Here is an 18666-nt window from a genome sequence, read left to right on the forward strand (position 1 = left end):
GCCTTTACCAGTTTTCTGTTTTTATGTAAAATTTCTTATTTGTTAGAGCTGTGAACAAGCAGGCATGAACAGTTTGCTAATGGCTTCCCTTCTAAAGCTCACAGCAAAGAGAAGAAGAAGCCGGTTAAGTACTGAGTGTTGCAATGTAGGTTGTGCCTTGTTATCCACTGGTGTTCTGTTCCAAAACCCCTAATGAATTTTAAGAAAAACAGTGGATACCAAATGAGCTGAAAAATAGCTTGAAAGACTATTCCAGGTTTCTTGCTCCTCTGTTGTCAGCCCAGAATGCATTGTCGCATTTAGCCATTAGGTTGGGTGAATAATGGAATCTAATGGAATGAAATTATAATTATTTAATAGTGTGAAGGTAGGAATTAGGATTTTGGTGTTTTTTTTCATTGTTAGAAGGCATTTAAAGGTGGACCTCAGAATCAGATGCCTAAGAAATGAGTCTAGCTTGTGGCTTTACTATAAGAATTCACATTTTAATATCATATTCATGTAACATTTCATTTCTAGGACTTAGAGGAATTTTGTTTCCGGTTTTGCATAAACCACCTGACCGTTGTCACTCAGACATCAGGATTTGCAGAAATGGACCATGACCTCTTGAAGAACTTCATTAGCAAAGCCAGTCGAGTGGGAGCATTTAAAAACTGAAGAACTCTTGCATAAAAACAAAGGTGCTTTCAAGCGCTGATATTCATGCCTCTCAACCCGAAGGATCCTCCTTGGATATAGACACCTCTTATTTCTGTGAAAGCAGTCTGGTTTGATGGCTCCAGGGCATCATCACCAATTTCATGGATTCAGAGCCCATGCAGCTGTACTCAAAACACTTACTCTAATATTTACATAAAGTAGGTTATTAGCCACTGTGGGCAATGCTACTCTTAAGTGACATCTTAAGCATCTTCTTTGATGTTACTTACCCTGCTTTGAAAAACATTGGGAACTGCTCTTTGCCTTCATTGAGTTTACAAACCATTTCTCTTTTACTTTGTTTTCTTTTCCCTTTATTATAAATAAATGAAATTATGCAGTTAAAAAAAGACTACAAACCGTGAAGTAAGCTGTAACTTGCTGAAGCTGCATTTGCTTAAATAAACATGTCCACAAGTGCCCCCTAATAAGTTAAAGCTTTCATTGCATGGTTGTGATGGAGAAACCAAGAGATAGCCACTGTCATCCACAGACTTCATGAACAACCCTTCTGTCCTGCTCTGCTTGAGGGATTCTCCTACAGGTGACCTACCTCCCTAGGACTGAATCATGTTCTTAGTTTAAGCTATAAAGAATGAGATCAGCCTGACTGGCTAAGCCTTATTTGTGCTTATTTGTGCATGGGGGTTATCTTCAAATGCATTTTATAGCTTATCGTGTGTACTATTTTACTTACTGAATGTTTAAGAAAAAGGAGCAACAAAATACCCCATGCAAAATTCATGAGTGATTGCTGCAGCAAATGCAATAATGTAATGGCCAGGGTTTGTTAAAAACATTTTGAATAATCTCTGTTCTGGTCCTAGAAGCATTAAAAATGCAAATAACCTTTTTGGAAACATTTACTTTTAACAGCTTTTTTAAAAAACAAAACAAAACTTCAGTCTTTAACCATTAAAATCAGCTAAATTCAGGCAGCGGCTTGTGTTGTACTTCTCAGAAATCATAAATGAAAAGGAAACAGAGCTGAGGGGAAGGAACATAAGAACTGCTTAGGTGCTATAAACATGTCAGGTTCTCTTCTATAGACCCACTTTAATAGATGCATACAGGAGCCCATCACCAGCTTTAAGTTCAGGGCAATATTTGCTTTTTCCTTAAAGGGAAAACAGTTCTTTACTAATAAAAGTTCAATTTTGCCAAGCTCTACAAATTAAGCAAAGTTTATTCTGCTAATCATGGGAGCACTTATGCCTTGCTGCTTAACTGTTAAAAATGCTGCTCAGCTTTTCTCATTACCTACTTCAGTTTCCTGAGACTACTGGGCATTATTCTTACATTTTTTCTTAACAGCTGCCCCTCCCAAGAAGCTAATTAAACAAGCTGAAGTGTAAAGGAATAATTTCCTTTGCATTAAAACACATTCCTCTTGATTTGACTTATTTCAAAACGGAGCCCAAATTTTTGAACCCAATTGAGCTAGTCAACTTCAAGCTCTATTAAGGATTAACAATATAGAAGAGACCCAAACTACATACACATGCATAGATAAGAGGCAGTCTTACTAATGTCTTCTAACTTTGAATACCAGAGTGCTGCCAAGTATGTCACAGTAACCTTCATCACCCATATTTCAATTTACAGAAATTTGTCAGCATTGAAATCCTTAATAAAAATAACCCATCACAAATTTTCTGAGTACTTCATCTTTTTACTTTATGGAAAAAAAACCTACATTTTTTGAAATCTTGTGCTCTGTTTCTTTAGCCGCAGGCTAAGCCATACTAAGGCAACGTTCAAAGAAAGCAATATTAACTAGGAATATTTGCAGTTAAAGGTTACCAACACATTTTTTTAAAACTTGCTTTATTAATCCTTAAAGGAGTAACATTTATTAGTATATAGAACAATACCTCTATTGTACATCTGTCAGTTTACCTGAATACAGTAATAGGATGGATTACAGGTTTCAATCTGCATAGTATATTCAGTTTTTAGAATCCCAGTAAAGACATGTGTGAAACGAATGCTGACAGCTCCATGACATTCTCTCTTTCTACATGATAATGAACAGAAAAGTGCATATTGTGTCTATACTGCAGTAAAGAAAACAGTTTTGGCTTTCTGAAAAACTAAGTAAAATTCAAGCAGGCTAACAGATTTCAAAAAAGCAGTTTAAGTGCATATTTGAACACTGTAAAGGGGAAGATGGATTTGGTTCAGTAGTATAGCTACACAAGGTCTGGTTTATAAGGTGGAAAATGCATTTTTTAAAGAGCTGCAGTATTTGGTTTTTAATGCATAATGTAAATAGTGCATAAAATTATAATATTAAAATGACATTAAGAAGGAACTAGTGCATTTTGACTAATTCTACTTAAAATTCAAGTGTCTGTTTTTAGACACAGGAATTTCAGATAAGTAGAATAAAATTGAATCAAACCAACAATGCTACATTAGGAAGCAAAGGTGTTTTCACTTTAAAAATTCTCTAAAAATTATATATAAATTAACAATTAAGTGGCTAATATTGCCTATGTGCAGCATCTTATAGCATAGAACACTGAAATCCAAAAGCCCAACTACTGCAGAATAGCTATTGGAAAAGCTACATTTTGGATGTCAAGGATACATAGGTTAGCAGAGCACACACATCAATCATGTGGTCTGAAAGGAAGTTCACTTTTCAGTCAGCGCATCAACTCCATCATTCAGCTTCTGGTTTTGTATTCTGGTTCGAGTAGATGCTAGAGAACAGGATAGAGCTTTTTTTAAAAAAAAATCTGTTTCAAATGTGATAAGCCAGAAATAATTCGAATAGAAAAGAAAGTCAATCTAGCATTAATTCTAAAACTAATACTCATCACCACATCCTCTCCTTATGCATATCCTCCTTATATAGGTAATAATAGATAATCAAAGAAGCATCCACTGTTAGTTTTGCACTGTTAGTGCAAAAACAAAACACCACCTTCAAAACACATCCAGTACCAGAGGATCTTATCTGACAAACATCTTTCAGCAGCTGTGGTTGTAGACTTTTAAACAAAGCAGTTATAATGCTTATGCCAGAGATTTCTTGTCTTTAACACTGAGTTGAAAAGAACTTTTGACTCAAAATGGGGGAGTAAGGGGGAATGAGAAATCAACCCTCCCTTTGTTTTTCCATCACTGTGTGTTTTGCACTAGTGGCTGCTGACAACCATTTTTAGAACTCATTAATTCCCACACCATAATGAGGGGAATTTCAGGTTTAAAAAAAATGTGGGTGTCAGCAGCAATAAGAGAATTTCCCTTTAATGACTTGCAAAAGAGGCATGGACATTAAGGGAGTCATTTTGGCTCAATCTTACTTTACAGGCTTTTTGACACATCGTCAAAAATGTAAATTATTAAAGTAATGAGAAACACACCCAGCAAAGGTGTTAAAAACTACTAAGCTATCAGTATTCCTGTATGAGAATTACTTCCTGTTTCAACAATCCACTGAAGTTACACAGAATAAAGTACTAATTCAATAGTAAATGCCAATGTCTCTGGCCCTCCAATTTATGACAGAATTACAGATACAACATAGTGTAAAATGATGTGCTTGTTTTATAAAACCACTTTTCTTGGAATATTGTTCTTAGTAGGAAAATACATTCTACAGGTGAATATTGGAATATTATATATTCCATATATAGTTTCTTTACCTGAATTTATAGTTTCTGCACATCTTAAATATTTAAGCTAGTGAATGTTGGCAGAGAGCCAAAAAGCAACTTTACGCATATCCAGTGGTACTCTCCTTTTAGAAAAGATTTTCTCCTGGAAGGGCAGCCCTCACTGAGATACCAAACTTCTTAAACTCCATTTTCAAAAACGTTTTGCCATATGAGATTGCAGTCACAAAACTCAGGCTCAAAGGTTCATATTAGTTGTACAAGTCTTTTTATTTTGGTAATTGTTATGAGAGAGTTGCTGAATAAACTTTTCAAAACAATACCGTAATATTAGTGTACTTACTCATTTCTGCAAGCTTTTGTTGAAATTTGGACTCTCCAGAGAGGTGGTCCCTATAGATCCAATGACAAAGATACACATGAATCTAATTCAGACATAAGTGGTCCAAAACAGCAAATAGAGATGTGTAAACAAATTGGTAACATAGTTACCCTTATACATGGTGAAATGTAGATAGGAACTAGACTGACTCCTATTTGTTCAGGTGACCTGTGTATGGTGGCCTGACAAGTAAGTAATGGAATCAACATGTGAAGTTGACCTTATGAAGATCTGTTTCAGTGGATCACCAATTATTATTATTAAGAATATTTACATACTGGTTTTCAACAAAAATGTTCACAAAGTGGCTTACAGACAAAGGGCGCAATCCTAACCCCTTATGTCAGTGCTTTCCAGCGCTGACATAAGGGCAATGCAGCTCTGAGGTAACATTCCCTTACATTGAGGAGGCCTCCATGAGTGACACCCAATTGCAGGATGCAGCACATGTCCTTGGCACCGTTATGCCAGTGCTGGAAAGCACTGACATAAGGGGTTAGGATTGCATCCAAAATCAAGTAACTAAAATGGGTCCCTGTCCCAAAAGGGCTCACAATCTAAAAAGATATAGAACACAGCAAACAGCTACTAGAAAGGATACTGTGCAGGAGTGAAAAGGGACAGTTATTCTCCTCCTGCTAAATATCAGAGGAGCAACAACAACAACAGTATTTATATACCGCTTTTCAACAAAAAGTTCACAAAGCGGTTTACAGAGAAAATCAAATATCTAATGGCTCCCTGTCCCAAAAGGGCTCACAATCTAAAAAGATGCAACACCAGCAGATAACCACTAGAAAAGACACTGCTGGGGTGAGGTGGGCCAGTTGCTCTCCCCCTGCTAAATAAAAGAGGAGCACCCACTTGAAAAAGTGCCTCTTTGCAGGGATAACGTGCTCTACATTTTTCCTTAAGCCATTTCTGCCCAGCATTGGACATGCAACCAGGATCAAATATGTACACCTGTGGGCTGAGCAGAAATGGGTTAAGTATGTCACTTCAAGTTTACACTTGTTTCAAGATACAGACTAGACACAATTCCCAATTCTAGCTTGCCAGAGTCAAGTAAAATTCATCTGCTATACCCACTTTTGTGGAGTTGAGATAAAACTGATTTAGGACTTAGATTGTCTGACTTAGAAAACAGCATTTTAAAAAAGCAAGTTCTGTTTATCTCAGAATTTGCAAACCAATGTATAGTACTCAATTATACAACAGTGATTAAAACTGTCCAGATAAAAATCAAATCAAGTAAAGTCTTTCCCAGTTCCTGCATCCATAAATTTATAACTTGTATTGAGGCTCCCTCAGAACGGAGAGCATCAGGAACTGCTCTCCTGGAAGTAAGAAAAGTCTATCTTTTCACGTGACAGTGCTTGTGTGATTATCCCCTTTGTCTTCTGTCCTCATCCTGTCCCCCAAAGGGGAGGAAGACGATGCATTAAAAGCAACTAGCAATTACCCACCTTCCTCTTCTCCCTTCCCACTTGCGAAGGTGAGGAAAGAAAAACACAACCTTTTAAACAGAGAGTGGCTTGAGGAGTCGGTTATTAAAAAATACCACTTGCGCAATTACTACACCCACCCTCCAGCCTCTCTATTAACTAATCCAGTCCCATCCCTGAAAGGGGGAACAACAAAGGAAAGAAAACACAAACTTCTACAGCACCAAAGGCTTAATGAGTTGGAGTTTAAGAACTTCACTTACAGCTATGCCTGATCAAAACAGATACCTTCTCTTCATCCTTTCCAGGACCTGAATGAATTGTTCTCATCCCAACTTCTTGAGGCAGCCACTGGACACTCACAAGGCCAGGGTTTGCAGTATGCACTCAACTACTGATGCTATTCTCTCTGAATGTCCACTTAGGAAAGAACTCACACATACCTTAAGGTTTCTCTGAGACTTCCAGTGCAATCACTTGCTGAAGCCAGCCAGCCTAATTTCAGTTTGAAATACAGTACAAGCAGCTGCTATGGAAGATTCAGAGACTACCAAAAATGCTTTGCTGAATCAGGAGTTAGCTGAATTGTAAATAAACTACATACACCTCAAAATATTTTGTTGTTCTTTAGAAAACAATAGTGTTATACATAAAAGCACTTCAAATAATTTAAGACAATTTAACTCACCATGCAGCAAGAACCAATTTGAAACCAGCTCACCTTCCATCAGCTTCATCCTGTCCTTCCATATCAAATCGTAGCCGCTTCAGAGGTTTGGGAGCTGTGCTTACTTCAGCACCACGTTTCTGAATACGATCACTGTTGCACACCATTTGGTTTATCTTTTGAAACTTTTCAGAAGTCTAGGATTACCAGAAGAGCATACAAAATCTCAAAATGTAATCTTCTCAGACAAAACAGTAGCTTAACGTTCCGAGTACCCCTCTCTCAGCTTCTTTGCATAAGCTTCACAACCATCATGGCCACCAAGAATCAAACTACATAATATACAAAAACTTCTGTATAGTTTTCCAATTTATGACTATAAGACAAGCATACCTGTAAGGCAGCAATCAGTAGCAGAGGAAGGGTGCATGGAACAATTTTGTTACTTAAATTCCTCCTCTTCCTACTCCAAGAAAGCCAGTCTTTCAGCTGGGATGCCAAATCCCCCTAACAGCAGACAGGGTTGATTTGACTATGTCACTAAGGAGGAAGGAACTCCAATGTCCCTAGTCCAGATCCATCCATGTGAAATTACATTCCCCCCCCCCCCCAAAAAAGAAGCAAATAGAAACTTGAGCAAAGAAGCGTTCAAAGAGAACAAACAGGACATAGGACGAATCCTAGGAGTCCCCAACTCATCACACTTGCGTTCATAACCACAAACTAAGGATGGGTAAGCCCTGCCCTATTTATTTCAACAAAAACAAACCAAAAAATACTTTACCAGCAAGTAGCAAAAGTCCACCTTCTCTTATGAGTGGGAGCAGCTGGAGTATACAGTGGCCACTGTGTGGTAAAAAACTACTGAGGTAGACCAAGAGACGTTCTTTAGATTTTATTTCCATCCAAGTAGGTGTGTTTATCAATGCAATTAATGTCTGGTGAAGGTATTGAACTGACAACCAGGTGGCTGTCTTCCTAGCTTCCTGAACTGGAGAATTTGCCCCAATAGCAGCCAAAGTTACTGAACCCTTAACCAAGAGGGCAGTGGTCTCAGGGTTCTTTTCGGGGAGGATGCCTGCATGGAGAATTATACACTAGAACAATACAGTTTTAATCCACCTTGACATGGAGACATAAGGTTTCTTCTTGTCTACTTTCCCACTGAAGCAACAGACCCAGAGAAAGATGATTCAAAGGGATAATAATAATAATAATAATAATAATAATAATAATAATACAGGTATTTATATACCGCCTTTCTTGGTCTTTATTCAAGACTTTATTCAAGGCGGTTTACATAGGCAGGCTATTTAAATCCCCGTAGGGATTTTTACAATTGAAAGAAGGTTCTATCTTCCAAGAACCACAACATTCAGATGTTTCTTTCTGATCTGGTTTCACATTCTGGCCTCCATCCTCCCACGCTCAGAGCAGATGGAATAACTCGGCTCGGATGCTAGTTAAATCATCTGGATAGGCGAGTGCCTTCCTCTATCCTGCCCAGTCACCCATTGCCTTTTTCTTCTGAGTGGTTTCTTAAAGGACATTAGAAACATGTGGGCAAACAGAAAGAGATAATTTTTTCTTCTTTTTTCTATCTCTACAAACACTTAGGGTGCAATCCTAAACCCCTTATGTCAGTGGTTTCCAGCACTGACATAAGGGCTATGCAGCTCTGAGGTAAGGAAACAAACATTCCCTTACTTTGAGAAGACCTCTGTGAGTGCCACCCAACTGCAGGATGCAGCACATGTCCCATATGGCAATGCTGGAAAGCACTGACGTAAGGGGTTAGGATTGCGCCCTTAGTTTGGGAACTAAGAAGAAATGCTAGAGCAGGGGTGCTCAATACTTCGATCACGATGCACCGGTCGATCGCGAGGCAAAATGAGTCGATCGCAGGCTTCTCTCCCGTCCACACATCCCTGGGAGTGAGCCCTGTCCTGGGAGTGACGCTCCCTGGGAGTGAGCTCCTGTCCACGCATCCCTGGGAATCAGCCCCGTTGACTCTACTGGGGCTGACTTGTGAGTAGACCTGGAGAGGAGCCGCTGGCAGGCTTCTCTCCCGACCACGCATCCCTGGGAGTAAGCCCCATTGACTCTACTGGGGCTGACTTACCTTTCCCCTGTTTTTGCACTGGTATGTATGGAGATCTGCCCCCCCCCCACAACTTCCATCTGTTGGTTCTGTGTGCAAGGGGTTTTGCACTGGACTTGCTGTGATGTCTATATAGAGATCTTCCCTCCCCCACACCTTTCCCCTGTTTTTGCACTGGTATGTATGGAGATCTGCCCCCCCCCACTTGTATTGGAATCCAGGAAGATCTGGTGAGGAGGTAGATGTGTTGTCAGCAGTGGCCCCTTTAAGGGTAAGGCCTGGGCATCCAGCAGAGTGTGCTGCACAGCTGCAGCCACTTGAAGGCAATAGGGCCCTCAGGGATATAAGAGCACCTGAGGCAGGAAGGGCTCCACTTATTTATGTGAGTCAGCCTTTTCCTACATGAAGATCATTAAGTCCAAGTACCGTTCCACCATGACTGATGAACATTTGGAAGTGTGCTTGAGGCTGGCTGTCAGCAGCTACTGTCTGGACTATGCATCCTTGGCTGATTCACTTCAGTGCAAGTCATCAAAGTAAACTCAAGTAATTACAAAAAATGTTTATAGTTAATTATGTTGTGTTGTGCAATATTGGCTCATGCAGTTATGCAAGGTACACCAACATACATTGTACACATAAATGTTAAATGTTATGATGGCGTGAACATTGTAAAAAAACTCTGGTAGATCTCCAGGCCTTGCTGGGTTTCAAAGTAGCTCTCGAGCCAAAAAAGTGTGAGCACCCCTGTGCTAGAGTGCTTTTCAAAAGATGAACCCTAATCATGACAGATGGACTATGATTTATGACACTTGTCTATGAGCTTGTCTAAGAACAATCACTCTCATTTCTCATTGGTTTTCTTCTTTTTTAGACAGCTGACACCTCAAGCTTTATTCACCACTGTAGACCTGACAACAAAATGGCTGGATCAATAGCAGTAAAGAGCAGGGGCAGTTGAGTGTCTTTCCAAAACTCTTGAGGAGTCCTTATGCAGTGTGGACTTACATAAGAACATAAGAACAGCCCCACTGGATCAGGCCATAGGCCCATCTAGTCCAGCTTCCTGCATCTCACAGTGGCCCACCAAATGCCCCAGGGAGCACACCTGATAACAAGAGACCTGCATCCTGGTGCCCTCCCCTGCATCTGGCATTCTGACATAGCCCATTTCTAAAATCAGGAGGTTGTACATGCACATCATGGCTTGTAACCCGTAATGAATTTTTCCTCCAGAAACTTGTCCAATCCCCTTTTCAAGGTGTCCAGGCCAGACGCTATCACCACATCCTGCGGGAAGGAGTTCCACAGACCAACCACACGCTGAGTAAAGAAATATTTTCTTTTGTCTGTTCTAACTCTCCCAACACTCAATTTTAGCAGATGTCCCCTAGTTCAATGGGGGAAGGGTCTAAAGAAATCACTCAGATGCCCCAGAAGCCCCCAAAACAATACAGGACTATCCTTTCTCTCCTACACCTGATGTCCCGACTGCTCTTCATGAGATATCTGTAGCTCCACTCTCCACTGGGAGAGAAGTGGGGAGGTGGTCACAAAGAAAGTAAAATCCTTGCCAGAACTGGCGTTATTCCAAGCCCTGAGGTATAAATGGGCTTGGTTAAAAGTGCTACACTGTGCAATGCCAACTGCTGTGAATGCAACTGCCCAATTGGTTGTGTTTCCTTACTATGATTTTATTTATTGTTTTTATATATATTATATTTTAATCTGAATTGCAAGCCGCCTTGAGCATTTGCTTTGGCATACGAAAGGCGAAATATCTAAATAAATAAATAATGGACCACTAGCTCCTCCCAAGTTAGTAAGGAGAGTCCTGTTAGATCAGACCACAGTTCCAGCAGTTGGTCCAGCATCTTGTTTCCTGCAAAGGCCAGCCAGATGCTGTCAGGATGCCCACAACTAGGACATGAAGTCAGCAACTGCCCCCAGTTGCTCCCTAGCAAAATTATGAATTTTGCTGTGTTGCTCCCCAGCAAAATTATGAATTGATACTTTCTTCAATGCCCAGCCAAAGCAGGCCAATTCTGTATCCCCACCTCCAATTTTCTGTCCTTCCATTCTCATAATTGTATGTCCATGGCTCCTGGAGGCATGCTCAGTTCTTACTGGGTTGCCTTCAGTTGCTCATTGGGCTGCCTTGAGTATTTTTTCTTAGATGTTTGTAAATCCAGTTTGGAGTGGTCATGTTTTGCTTCCAATCTGATAGGCTCCCAGGGACTTTGCCTTTTCTTCCTCAGACAGGAAGTAGGGAAATACTGGGCAAGTAGGAATCCCCTCATCCTGCATGAGAGCATCAGATCTTATCTGCTTCCAGGAGATGCAAGCCCAGCTGATAGCCTATCCTACTCTAATGAGGGAGAGAAGGAATGTTTAATTCTTTCTCTATAGGCCTTCTCCTCCTTTTAATATCTCCCTCCCTGTTTGCACACACACACTCTCTTTTTCTCTATCTCACACACACAGAGGAAGAAAAACAGGTTTCTGCATTGACTGTATTATTTGCAAAGAGAAAATCTGCTTGAAAAGAGTGACTTTGAGAGAAAAAAAATCAACACACAGGTTAAGGGCTAGGCATCGTTTCCAATCTACTTTTCTTTTTCCACTGATTACAGTCTGAAGCAGCAGCCACTCTGCATCATGGATTGCTCACCTTATACCTGGATATTAACATTTAAAAACTGGCAACTCACCCCAAATGATTCACCAATTGACACCAATATTCTGCAAAAACAAGAAGAAAAGGTACAATTGCTGATTTTTTAATGAAATGTTTGTCAAAAGGCTACACAAAAGACAAGCCATGTAAATCCAACTGGCACATAAACAAGAAGTAACTTGCACTATATTCCTATTAAAATAAACTTGTATCTTTCAACACAGACATGGAAAGTGTCAAATCTACCAGCTACAACTCCTGTTCAAAGGCAGTTGAAAACAAAGATTTTAATAGCAATTTTGTTAATTCCCTAACTTATAAAAACAACCATTTGATGAATGTGAGATACATCTGGTTGTCTCAGTCTAATGTTCAAAACCCATGAGTACAGAGGCCAGCCTGGGAATGATTAATGCATGTAGTGGATCTTGATCTACTAAGGATCTTGACCACCCTCCTCAAATTGCTTTCCTCCTTTCAGGGAAAAAGACACAGGAAACAGCATGAATAGGGCAACAGAAAAAGAATGGCCAGGAAGGAAAGGAAGAAAAACCACTCCTTCCTCACCTGTCCCTCTCCTATTGATTATAGGCTCAGGTGGCTGTTTCTTTTACAAAGGGGGAAAAACCTTTCTGTACACATGTCAGGGTGCAATGCTAACCCCTTTAAATTTTTTTGCCATCCACGTGAGTGTTTGGAACAGAACCCACGCGAATATTAGTCTCAGCCTGTAATCTCATTTAACAGCTTCCTTCTTGTCCTCGTCTTCCTTCCTTCCACTTGTCCCTTCCCCACTTTTCCTCACTCACCCCCACTTTTCCAAGGTTGTAATCCTTTGCTTTACATTCTCTCCCTTAATTCTCTACCCCACCCCAGTTGAGTCCCACACCTTGTTTCAATCATGCCTTCTTATTGCCTCTACTAAAATTTGACCACCCTACTTCCAAACAAGATTTCCTTCTTTCCAAAAACCACATCCCTCTTCAATTACAGAGTTCCTGAGAGAAAGATCTGTTCAAGTTCAGAGTTTTATATCAGCTTGTTGTGAATTTAATTGTCTTGTAATAATTTAATTAAATTATTAAGATTAAATTAACTAAGGGCACAATCCTAACCAGGTCTACTCAGAAGTAAGTCCTATTTTGTTCAAAGTGTGGTTAGGATTGCAGCCTGTATTAATTTAATTATACTTATTAATTGTAATGGAATTACATCGCTGCAATGGGATTGCTACAAACCAGGTCTGTGGCACTTCTGGCCTTTCAGATATTTTTAAAAAATTTCTGCTGTTTAGGGGTTGGGGAGAAACTTTTATGCTGGGAGAAATTAGAAAAAATTTGAATTATTAAATATTTAAATTATTTAAATTTCATTTTTTCCCAGCCCTCAACACCATGCTAGATATTTGACATAGCCCTGCAGCCAAAAAGTCTGGAGACCCCTGATCTACAGAACAAAATTAAAATAGAAGTTGAACACCCAGCATTGGTTACACTGGCTTACTTTTTTCAGTTTACTCTTGGCATTCTTTACTGTATGTCAATTATGCTGGATTTTTTCAGATTCTCTGAGAATATTTTACAGAGAAATGAGTTAATGTAATGAATTAAAAGACACAACAAATATTTTTTGTTGGTCTACTAAAAGAAAACCAAAAGAGAGTTCAAATAAGACAAGAGGTTATTTCTGCTAACAAAAAACACAACACCCCATTCTTCCTAGCTTCCTTTTGTGTTAGTCATTTGCTTAAAGAAATAGAGTACCAACCTTGATCCTGGTGTCATTTTGGTGGGTGACAAAAGCCCTTCAGAGAATTTATAGGGACTCTTCAAAGGTGAAATGTAGATGTTATTGCCCGCAGGAACACGTAAAGGAGAATTAGAAAACTTGTAAGGGCTCTGAGGAATCTGTGGAATCGGTGATAAAGTTGGAGGCTGTAACATGAGAATTTCATCAGTGCTGCAGAGTCTTCTCAGTTTCTATTAATTTATACCAGATATAGATAAGACAGAGGCACAAATACTTACCCTATTAGAAGCATATTGCAAAATATTGGTTTTCAGTCTCTGCATGAACACCAAGTTGTAGAAGACTATAATGGAATCATATTTTCCTTCCCTGATCAAAACACGCTTGAAAGTCTAAACAGGATTAGAAATTATATATGTCATCTTCAGTATCTGCAGTTCCATCCTACTTGAGTCATATGTGATTGGATTTTGCTCCATGATCATCTTTTGATAACGTACTCAGGATCTTGGGCTCTCTCACATAAAGGATATGGAAACAGCTAAGCTATGACATAGACAGATTTTGTCACTATGACACAGACCCACTGTTCTCAAACTTTGAGAGAGTTTGAAACTCTGAGAGATCAGCAACAGGACATAATGTCAGCACCGGACTCAGTGAGAGTTTCAAGGAGTACCACCCAAAGCGTGACAGACTGGAAAGATCTTGGGGGGGGGGGGGAATAAAAAATGGAGAGTAAACACAATATTTGAATTCAATGTTCATTGGAATATTTGGATTCAATGCAGACCCTTCTTAATAATTTAAGAATAAACACATGGTTCATCAGAGGCTACATGTTGTGAAGATTATATTCAAATGCCTCAGACACACAGCTATACTGGGAAAAGAAAATAAGATACTTATAATCCTTCTTATTTTCCTTACAAAGGAAAATCATGTTCTGATATGTCCACACAATCTAATGTTTCAAGAATCTTGGATAGAACAGCAAGCAGTGTTAATTTAAACAGCTTCATGACAAATTAAAATTAAAAGGCAATCCATACCTCCTGGTTTGCATTATTGAGTTCTTTGTATGCTGTCACAATAGTTTTAAATCTGAGATCAATGTTCTTCACTTTACATATGCCATACATGGAACACATCATTATCTATTTAAACAAACCAAAAAGTCATCAAAAACAATTCCATTGAAGGAGCAATTCCATTTTGCTCTTTCTCAGAAGCTATAAAAGGGAACACCAAGCAACCATCCCTATTATTATTAGGTTAATCATAGTGCACCTGCTGGTGGCTAATATTTTCCAAATATCATCATTTCCAAGAACCTAAGATACCTAGAGGCATTTCTGCAGAATATGTGCAGTTTCAAGTAGAGCTGTCTTTTGCAGCTCATATGGAGTAATTTTGTTTACACAGGTGTTTGCCACACTTTCCAGTATAGCACCTAAAGCACCCATTATTAACATACCCATCACAAACAAGGGCAGTTCACAGTTGTTTACACAACAAAATAATAATTGTTTTCCTGTCCACAGCCATTGGAAAAAGGTGCCATGTTGTGGTGAAGAAGCAATTGCTCTCCCCTTGCTAAATCTAAGAGGACACTAATTTAAAATGTCCTGATTTAGTCACTCATCCCAGCCCAAATCCCTGGACCTAGAAACATGAAATTCATGGAGTATATTCCTTCCATGATGTAAGCACCCACTAAGAAGGGATTTTTAGAAATTTGACCCCTAAGGGGGTCAAAAGGGGTCAAATGTGTTTTCCAATTACTTAGGCTTGGCTGGCTTTTATTAGCCCTCTGCTATTGTCAGACCTGTGGTCTCCACGGCTATGTCGATATGGCAAAGGGTTGTAACAATACAATAACAGAAAACAGTCATTTTACCATTTGCGATCGCCAGCCCTTGCTCTGCTTAGAGTTGTGTGGTGCATTCTAGCTTCCCTCACAGGAGGCATTTTCTCTTGACTGTAGTTACTGTAAATAACACCTGAGGGTTCTTCAATTTAACTCGGTATGCCAATTATTCAAATATTAATGGAGAGATGCTGCCTCACACTATTGTCCCCATTACAGGAGATGGAAACTGCCTTTTCCGGTTCCTCTCCTATCTTATGTATGACACTCAGCTAATGGTTAGGGAGGTGTGTAAGCTCATCTTGAGGCACATGGTAGACAACTGGGAGGAGTTCTCCATCATGTCCCACAACAGCAAGGAGGATAACTACAAAACCTCCAAGAGTATCTTACTCACATGTCCCAACCCTTTATTTTGGTGGTTTCCCCAAATGCATTCACTTACCAGTGTAGCATCAAATTAAAATAAAAATATTTATATTAAAAATAAAATATTGAAATGAATGGGGACCCACCTGAAATTGGTTTGCGAGCCACCTAGTGGGCTCCGACTCACAATTTGAGAAACACTGCATTATTGGGTTCACTTTACAATATTTTCACAACACAGTTGTGCCTCCAGAATGTATTACCATCATAAAGTGGGGGTTCCCTTTATCCAAAAGAAACTGCAAGTTCACATTTCTCAACAATCCCCCTTTGCAGGCTGTCCACCACAGTGACTAAAGTTTCAAAGCCAAACCTGGCCTGAAACCACATAGAAAAGGGACAGATAATCAGTCACCTCCATTGTGTCTGAAGCTGTAATGTTGCTGCCTCAAGTGATCAGTTTTAAAATAGTAACACACTTGAGAATCTACTTTATGATGGAATAAAAGGGGCTTTCACAGCTCACAATAATGTATCATGCAGATTAGGGTTAGACTGTGGTCTACTGGTGAATTATTATTATTATTATTATTATTATTATTAACAGTATTTATATACTGCTTTTCAACTAAAAGTTCACAAAGCGGTTTACAGAGAAAAAATCAAATAACTAATGGCTCCCTGTCCCAAAAGGGCTCACAATCTAAAAAGATGCAAAAAGAACACCAGCAGACAGCCACTAGAACAGACACTGCTGGGGTGAGGTGGGCCAGTTACTCTCCCCCTGCTAAAAAGAGGAGCACCCACTTGAAAAAGTGCCTCTTACCCAATTAGCAGGTGCCCCACAATTTATGGGGCACCTAGTGATTGCTGGGATTCTTGCAAATAGTTAAATGGATCATGATTTGATCCAGCAAGTCACTTAAGTTTTTAGCCAAGAAAGCTTACTGAGGATAACTTAATACACATAAACAAACCAGGGTTTAACTATCAAGAGACCTTGAATATGTACTCTTAGGTTGTAAATTTAACACACTAGAAGGATTCTCTGGACTACAAGGATTTTAGTCAAAACAAAACAAAACAAAAACTAGATAACAGAAACCTAATTTCAATCCATTCCACTCAGGGGTATTACCTGGTCTAAGTGCCTGTCTCGCATAAGTTCATATTCATTTTGCAATGTGTGATGAAAAAGTGTCCAGATCAAATGTTCTAGTTCGAGGTGATCAGGCAGAAGACGTGAACGTAAGTTGTTCAATCGCATATAAGCCAACCAGTACACTAGAGAGAACAGAAATCACTATTTAGAAATTACAAATCTTCAAATCACTGATTAGCACATGATAGAATTGTTACTACCACAGAACAGGATTGTAGCACGAACCACTACTAATCACAGCAAAGTCAACAAAGAAATTTTTGGGAATAGAAGACGTGAATGTAAGTTGTTCAATCTCATATAAGCCAACCAGCACACTAGAGAGAACAGAAATTACTATTTAGAAATTACGAATCTTCAAATCAATGATTAGGAATTGTTATGACCACAGAACAGGATTGTAGCACGAACCACTACTAATTACAGCAAAGTCAACAAAGAATTTTTGAGAATAGTCTGTAGGAAGCAAGCATGTTTGGTGGATGTTGAAATCTATAGATAATGAAATCCAAAGGTCAGGGCACCGGACCTCCAAACACAACCAGCATCTCGCATAAGTTATGCCTATCTCACATAAGTTTGTATACATTTTGCAACGTGTGATGAAAAAGTGTCCAGATCAAATGTTCTAGTTCCCTAATGAAATCCAAAGGTCAGGGCACCAGACCTCCAAACACAACCAGCGCTGCTCTGGTTTCATCCGGAGGGTGTTCTAAAGGCCTTGGGAGGCTGTGCGTGGCCTCCATGGGTCTCAGAATGGTCCTTGGAGGTATTTAAGGGCACTTCTGATTTTCAGCAAAAACCAAATGGTTCAGCAAAAACCAAATGGCCTCTGCAGGTCTCAGAAAGGCTCCTGAACACAACAGAAGCAAGGTTTCGGTCACATCCAGGAGACTCAGGGCGGCACACACTGCAGGCCCAGCACCTGAGCTAGCCCAGCGCAAGCCCGCACCTGGTCAGCTCCAGTGCTGGGCCCGTGTTCTGCCGTACAGCAGTCACCCAGACTGCTGGGTGGCGGAGAGGTGAGTGGGAGTGGGGGAAGGCGGAGGGAGGGCAGTGAGAGGGAGCGGGACCAGATCCTGAGCTCTGGGACACTTCAATTCTGTGCGACTCAAGAGCCACTGCAGAATCAAATTGCCCCACTGCGGGGCTACTTCCCTTACTCAGGGGTAGAGGACAAAAGTCCCCTTCTCTCGAGGAGATATGGCAGTTGCCCGGGGTGCGCAGGATACCATTTCGGGCGCTGTGGCAGCCCCATGCTCCAGGCAGCTCAGGATTGGGCTACCCATGGGTCCTCAGCCAGTTCAGGACCTGCGCTGGGTTAAATCCACAGGTCCTGAATCAGTGAATAAAGAGAACCCACCTGTAATGTCACAAGTCGAGGATAGTGAAGCATGCAGCACATATGAGAACAGCATCTTACATGCATAGAAGATCAATATGTGATACACACATGCTTTTGACATAGCTGCTGTTAAGGGTTAGGATGTTTTAAGATTATTACATTTTGAATTTATTATGTTATTGTTTACAGTATATTGTTTACCACACATACCATGTATGTACATTTTGCATCACCTTGAGCAAATCAAGTTTTGAAAAAATTTAGAAAGTTTTGAAAAAGTGGGTTAAAAATCAAACAAAATAAATTTAAACCCATGGGGAAATTTCATACTGCACTCTAGAGTGGTAAAGATTACAAGTAATTTTGCTAGCAGTCACCACACGTGGCAGGAAAGACTATATTCTCGATGCATGTAAACCGCCATACAAAAAGGAAACATTTAAATAAATTATATCTAAAGAAAATGTTCACAGTATAACAATTACTTTGATTATATTGCAAAAGTAACATTAAACTATTTAAATCATCCAAAAATGTTACAGCAGTGGTTTCATCCTTTTTCATGCCATGA

General features: G+C 39.7%; 2 protein-coding genes across 8 annotated transcripts in view; one reads left to right on the top strand and one right to left on the bottom strand.

Moving 5' to 3' along the window:
- RCBTB2 (RCC1 and BTB domain containing protein 2) overlaps positions 1-2353 on the top strand; it is a 30726-nt gene extending 28373 nt beyond the window's left edge. For all 6 annotated transcript variants that reach the window (XM_066632577.1, XM_066632829.1, XM_066632743.1 and 3 more), the window contains one exon: positions 520-2353. In XM_066632577.1, coding sequence (XP_066488674.1) covers positions 520-660 — 141 coding nt within the window. In that variant the 3' untranslated portion in view covers positions 661-2353. The remainder of the gene's footprint in view (positions 1-519) is intronic.
- Positions 2354-2365: 12 nt separating this feature from the next.
- Positions 2366-18666, bottom strand: part of RB1 (RB transcriptional corepressor 1) — an 82221-nt gene continuing 65920 nt past the window's right edge. The window contains exons 20-27 of one of the 2 annotated variants that reach the window (XM_066632450.1): positions 16727-16872; positions 14402-14506; positions 13628-13741; positions 13368-13507; positions 11635-11665; positions 6877-7019; positions 4672-4721; positions 2366-3410 (exon numbers count right to left, since the gene is read on the bottom strand). In XM_066632450.1, coding sequence (XP_066488547.1) covers positions 3343-3410; positions 4672-4721; positions 6877-7019; positions 11635-11665; positions 13368-13507; positions 13628-13741; positions 14402-14506; positions 16727-16872 — 797 coding nt within the window. In that variant the 3' untranslated portion in view covers positions 2366-3342. Of the gene's footprint in view, positions 3411-4671; positions 4722-6876; positions 7020-11634; positions 11666-13367; positions 13535-13627; positions 13742-14401; positions 14507-16726; positions 16873-18666 lie in introns of both variants that reach the window. The other variant, XM_066632368.1, reaches the window with a different exon arrangement.

Source organism: Tiliqua scincoides, chromosome 1 (assembly GCF_035046505.1).
Source record: "Tiliqua scincoides isolate rTilSci1 chromosome 1, rTilSci1.hap2, whole genome shotgun sequence".
Classification (NCBI taxonomy): Eukaryota; Metazoa; Chordata; class Lepidosauria; order Squamata; family Scincidae; genus Tiliqua; species Tiliqua scincoides.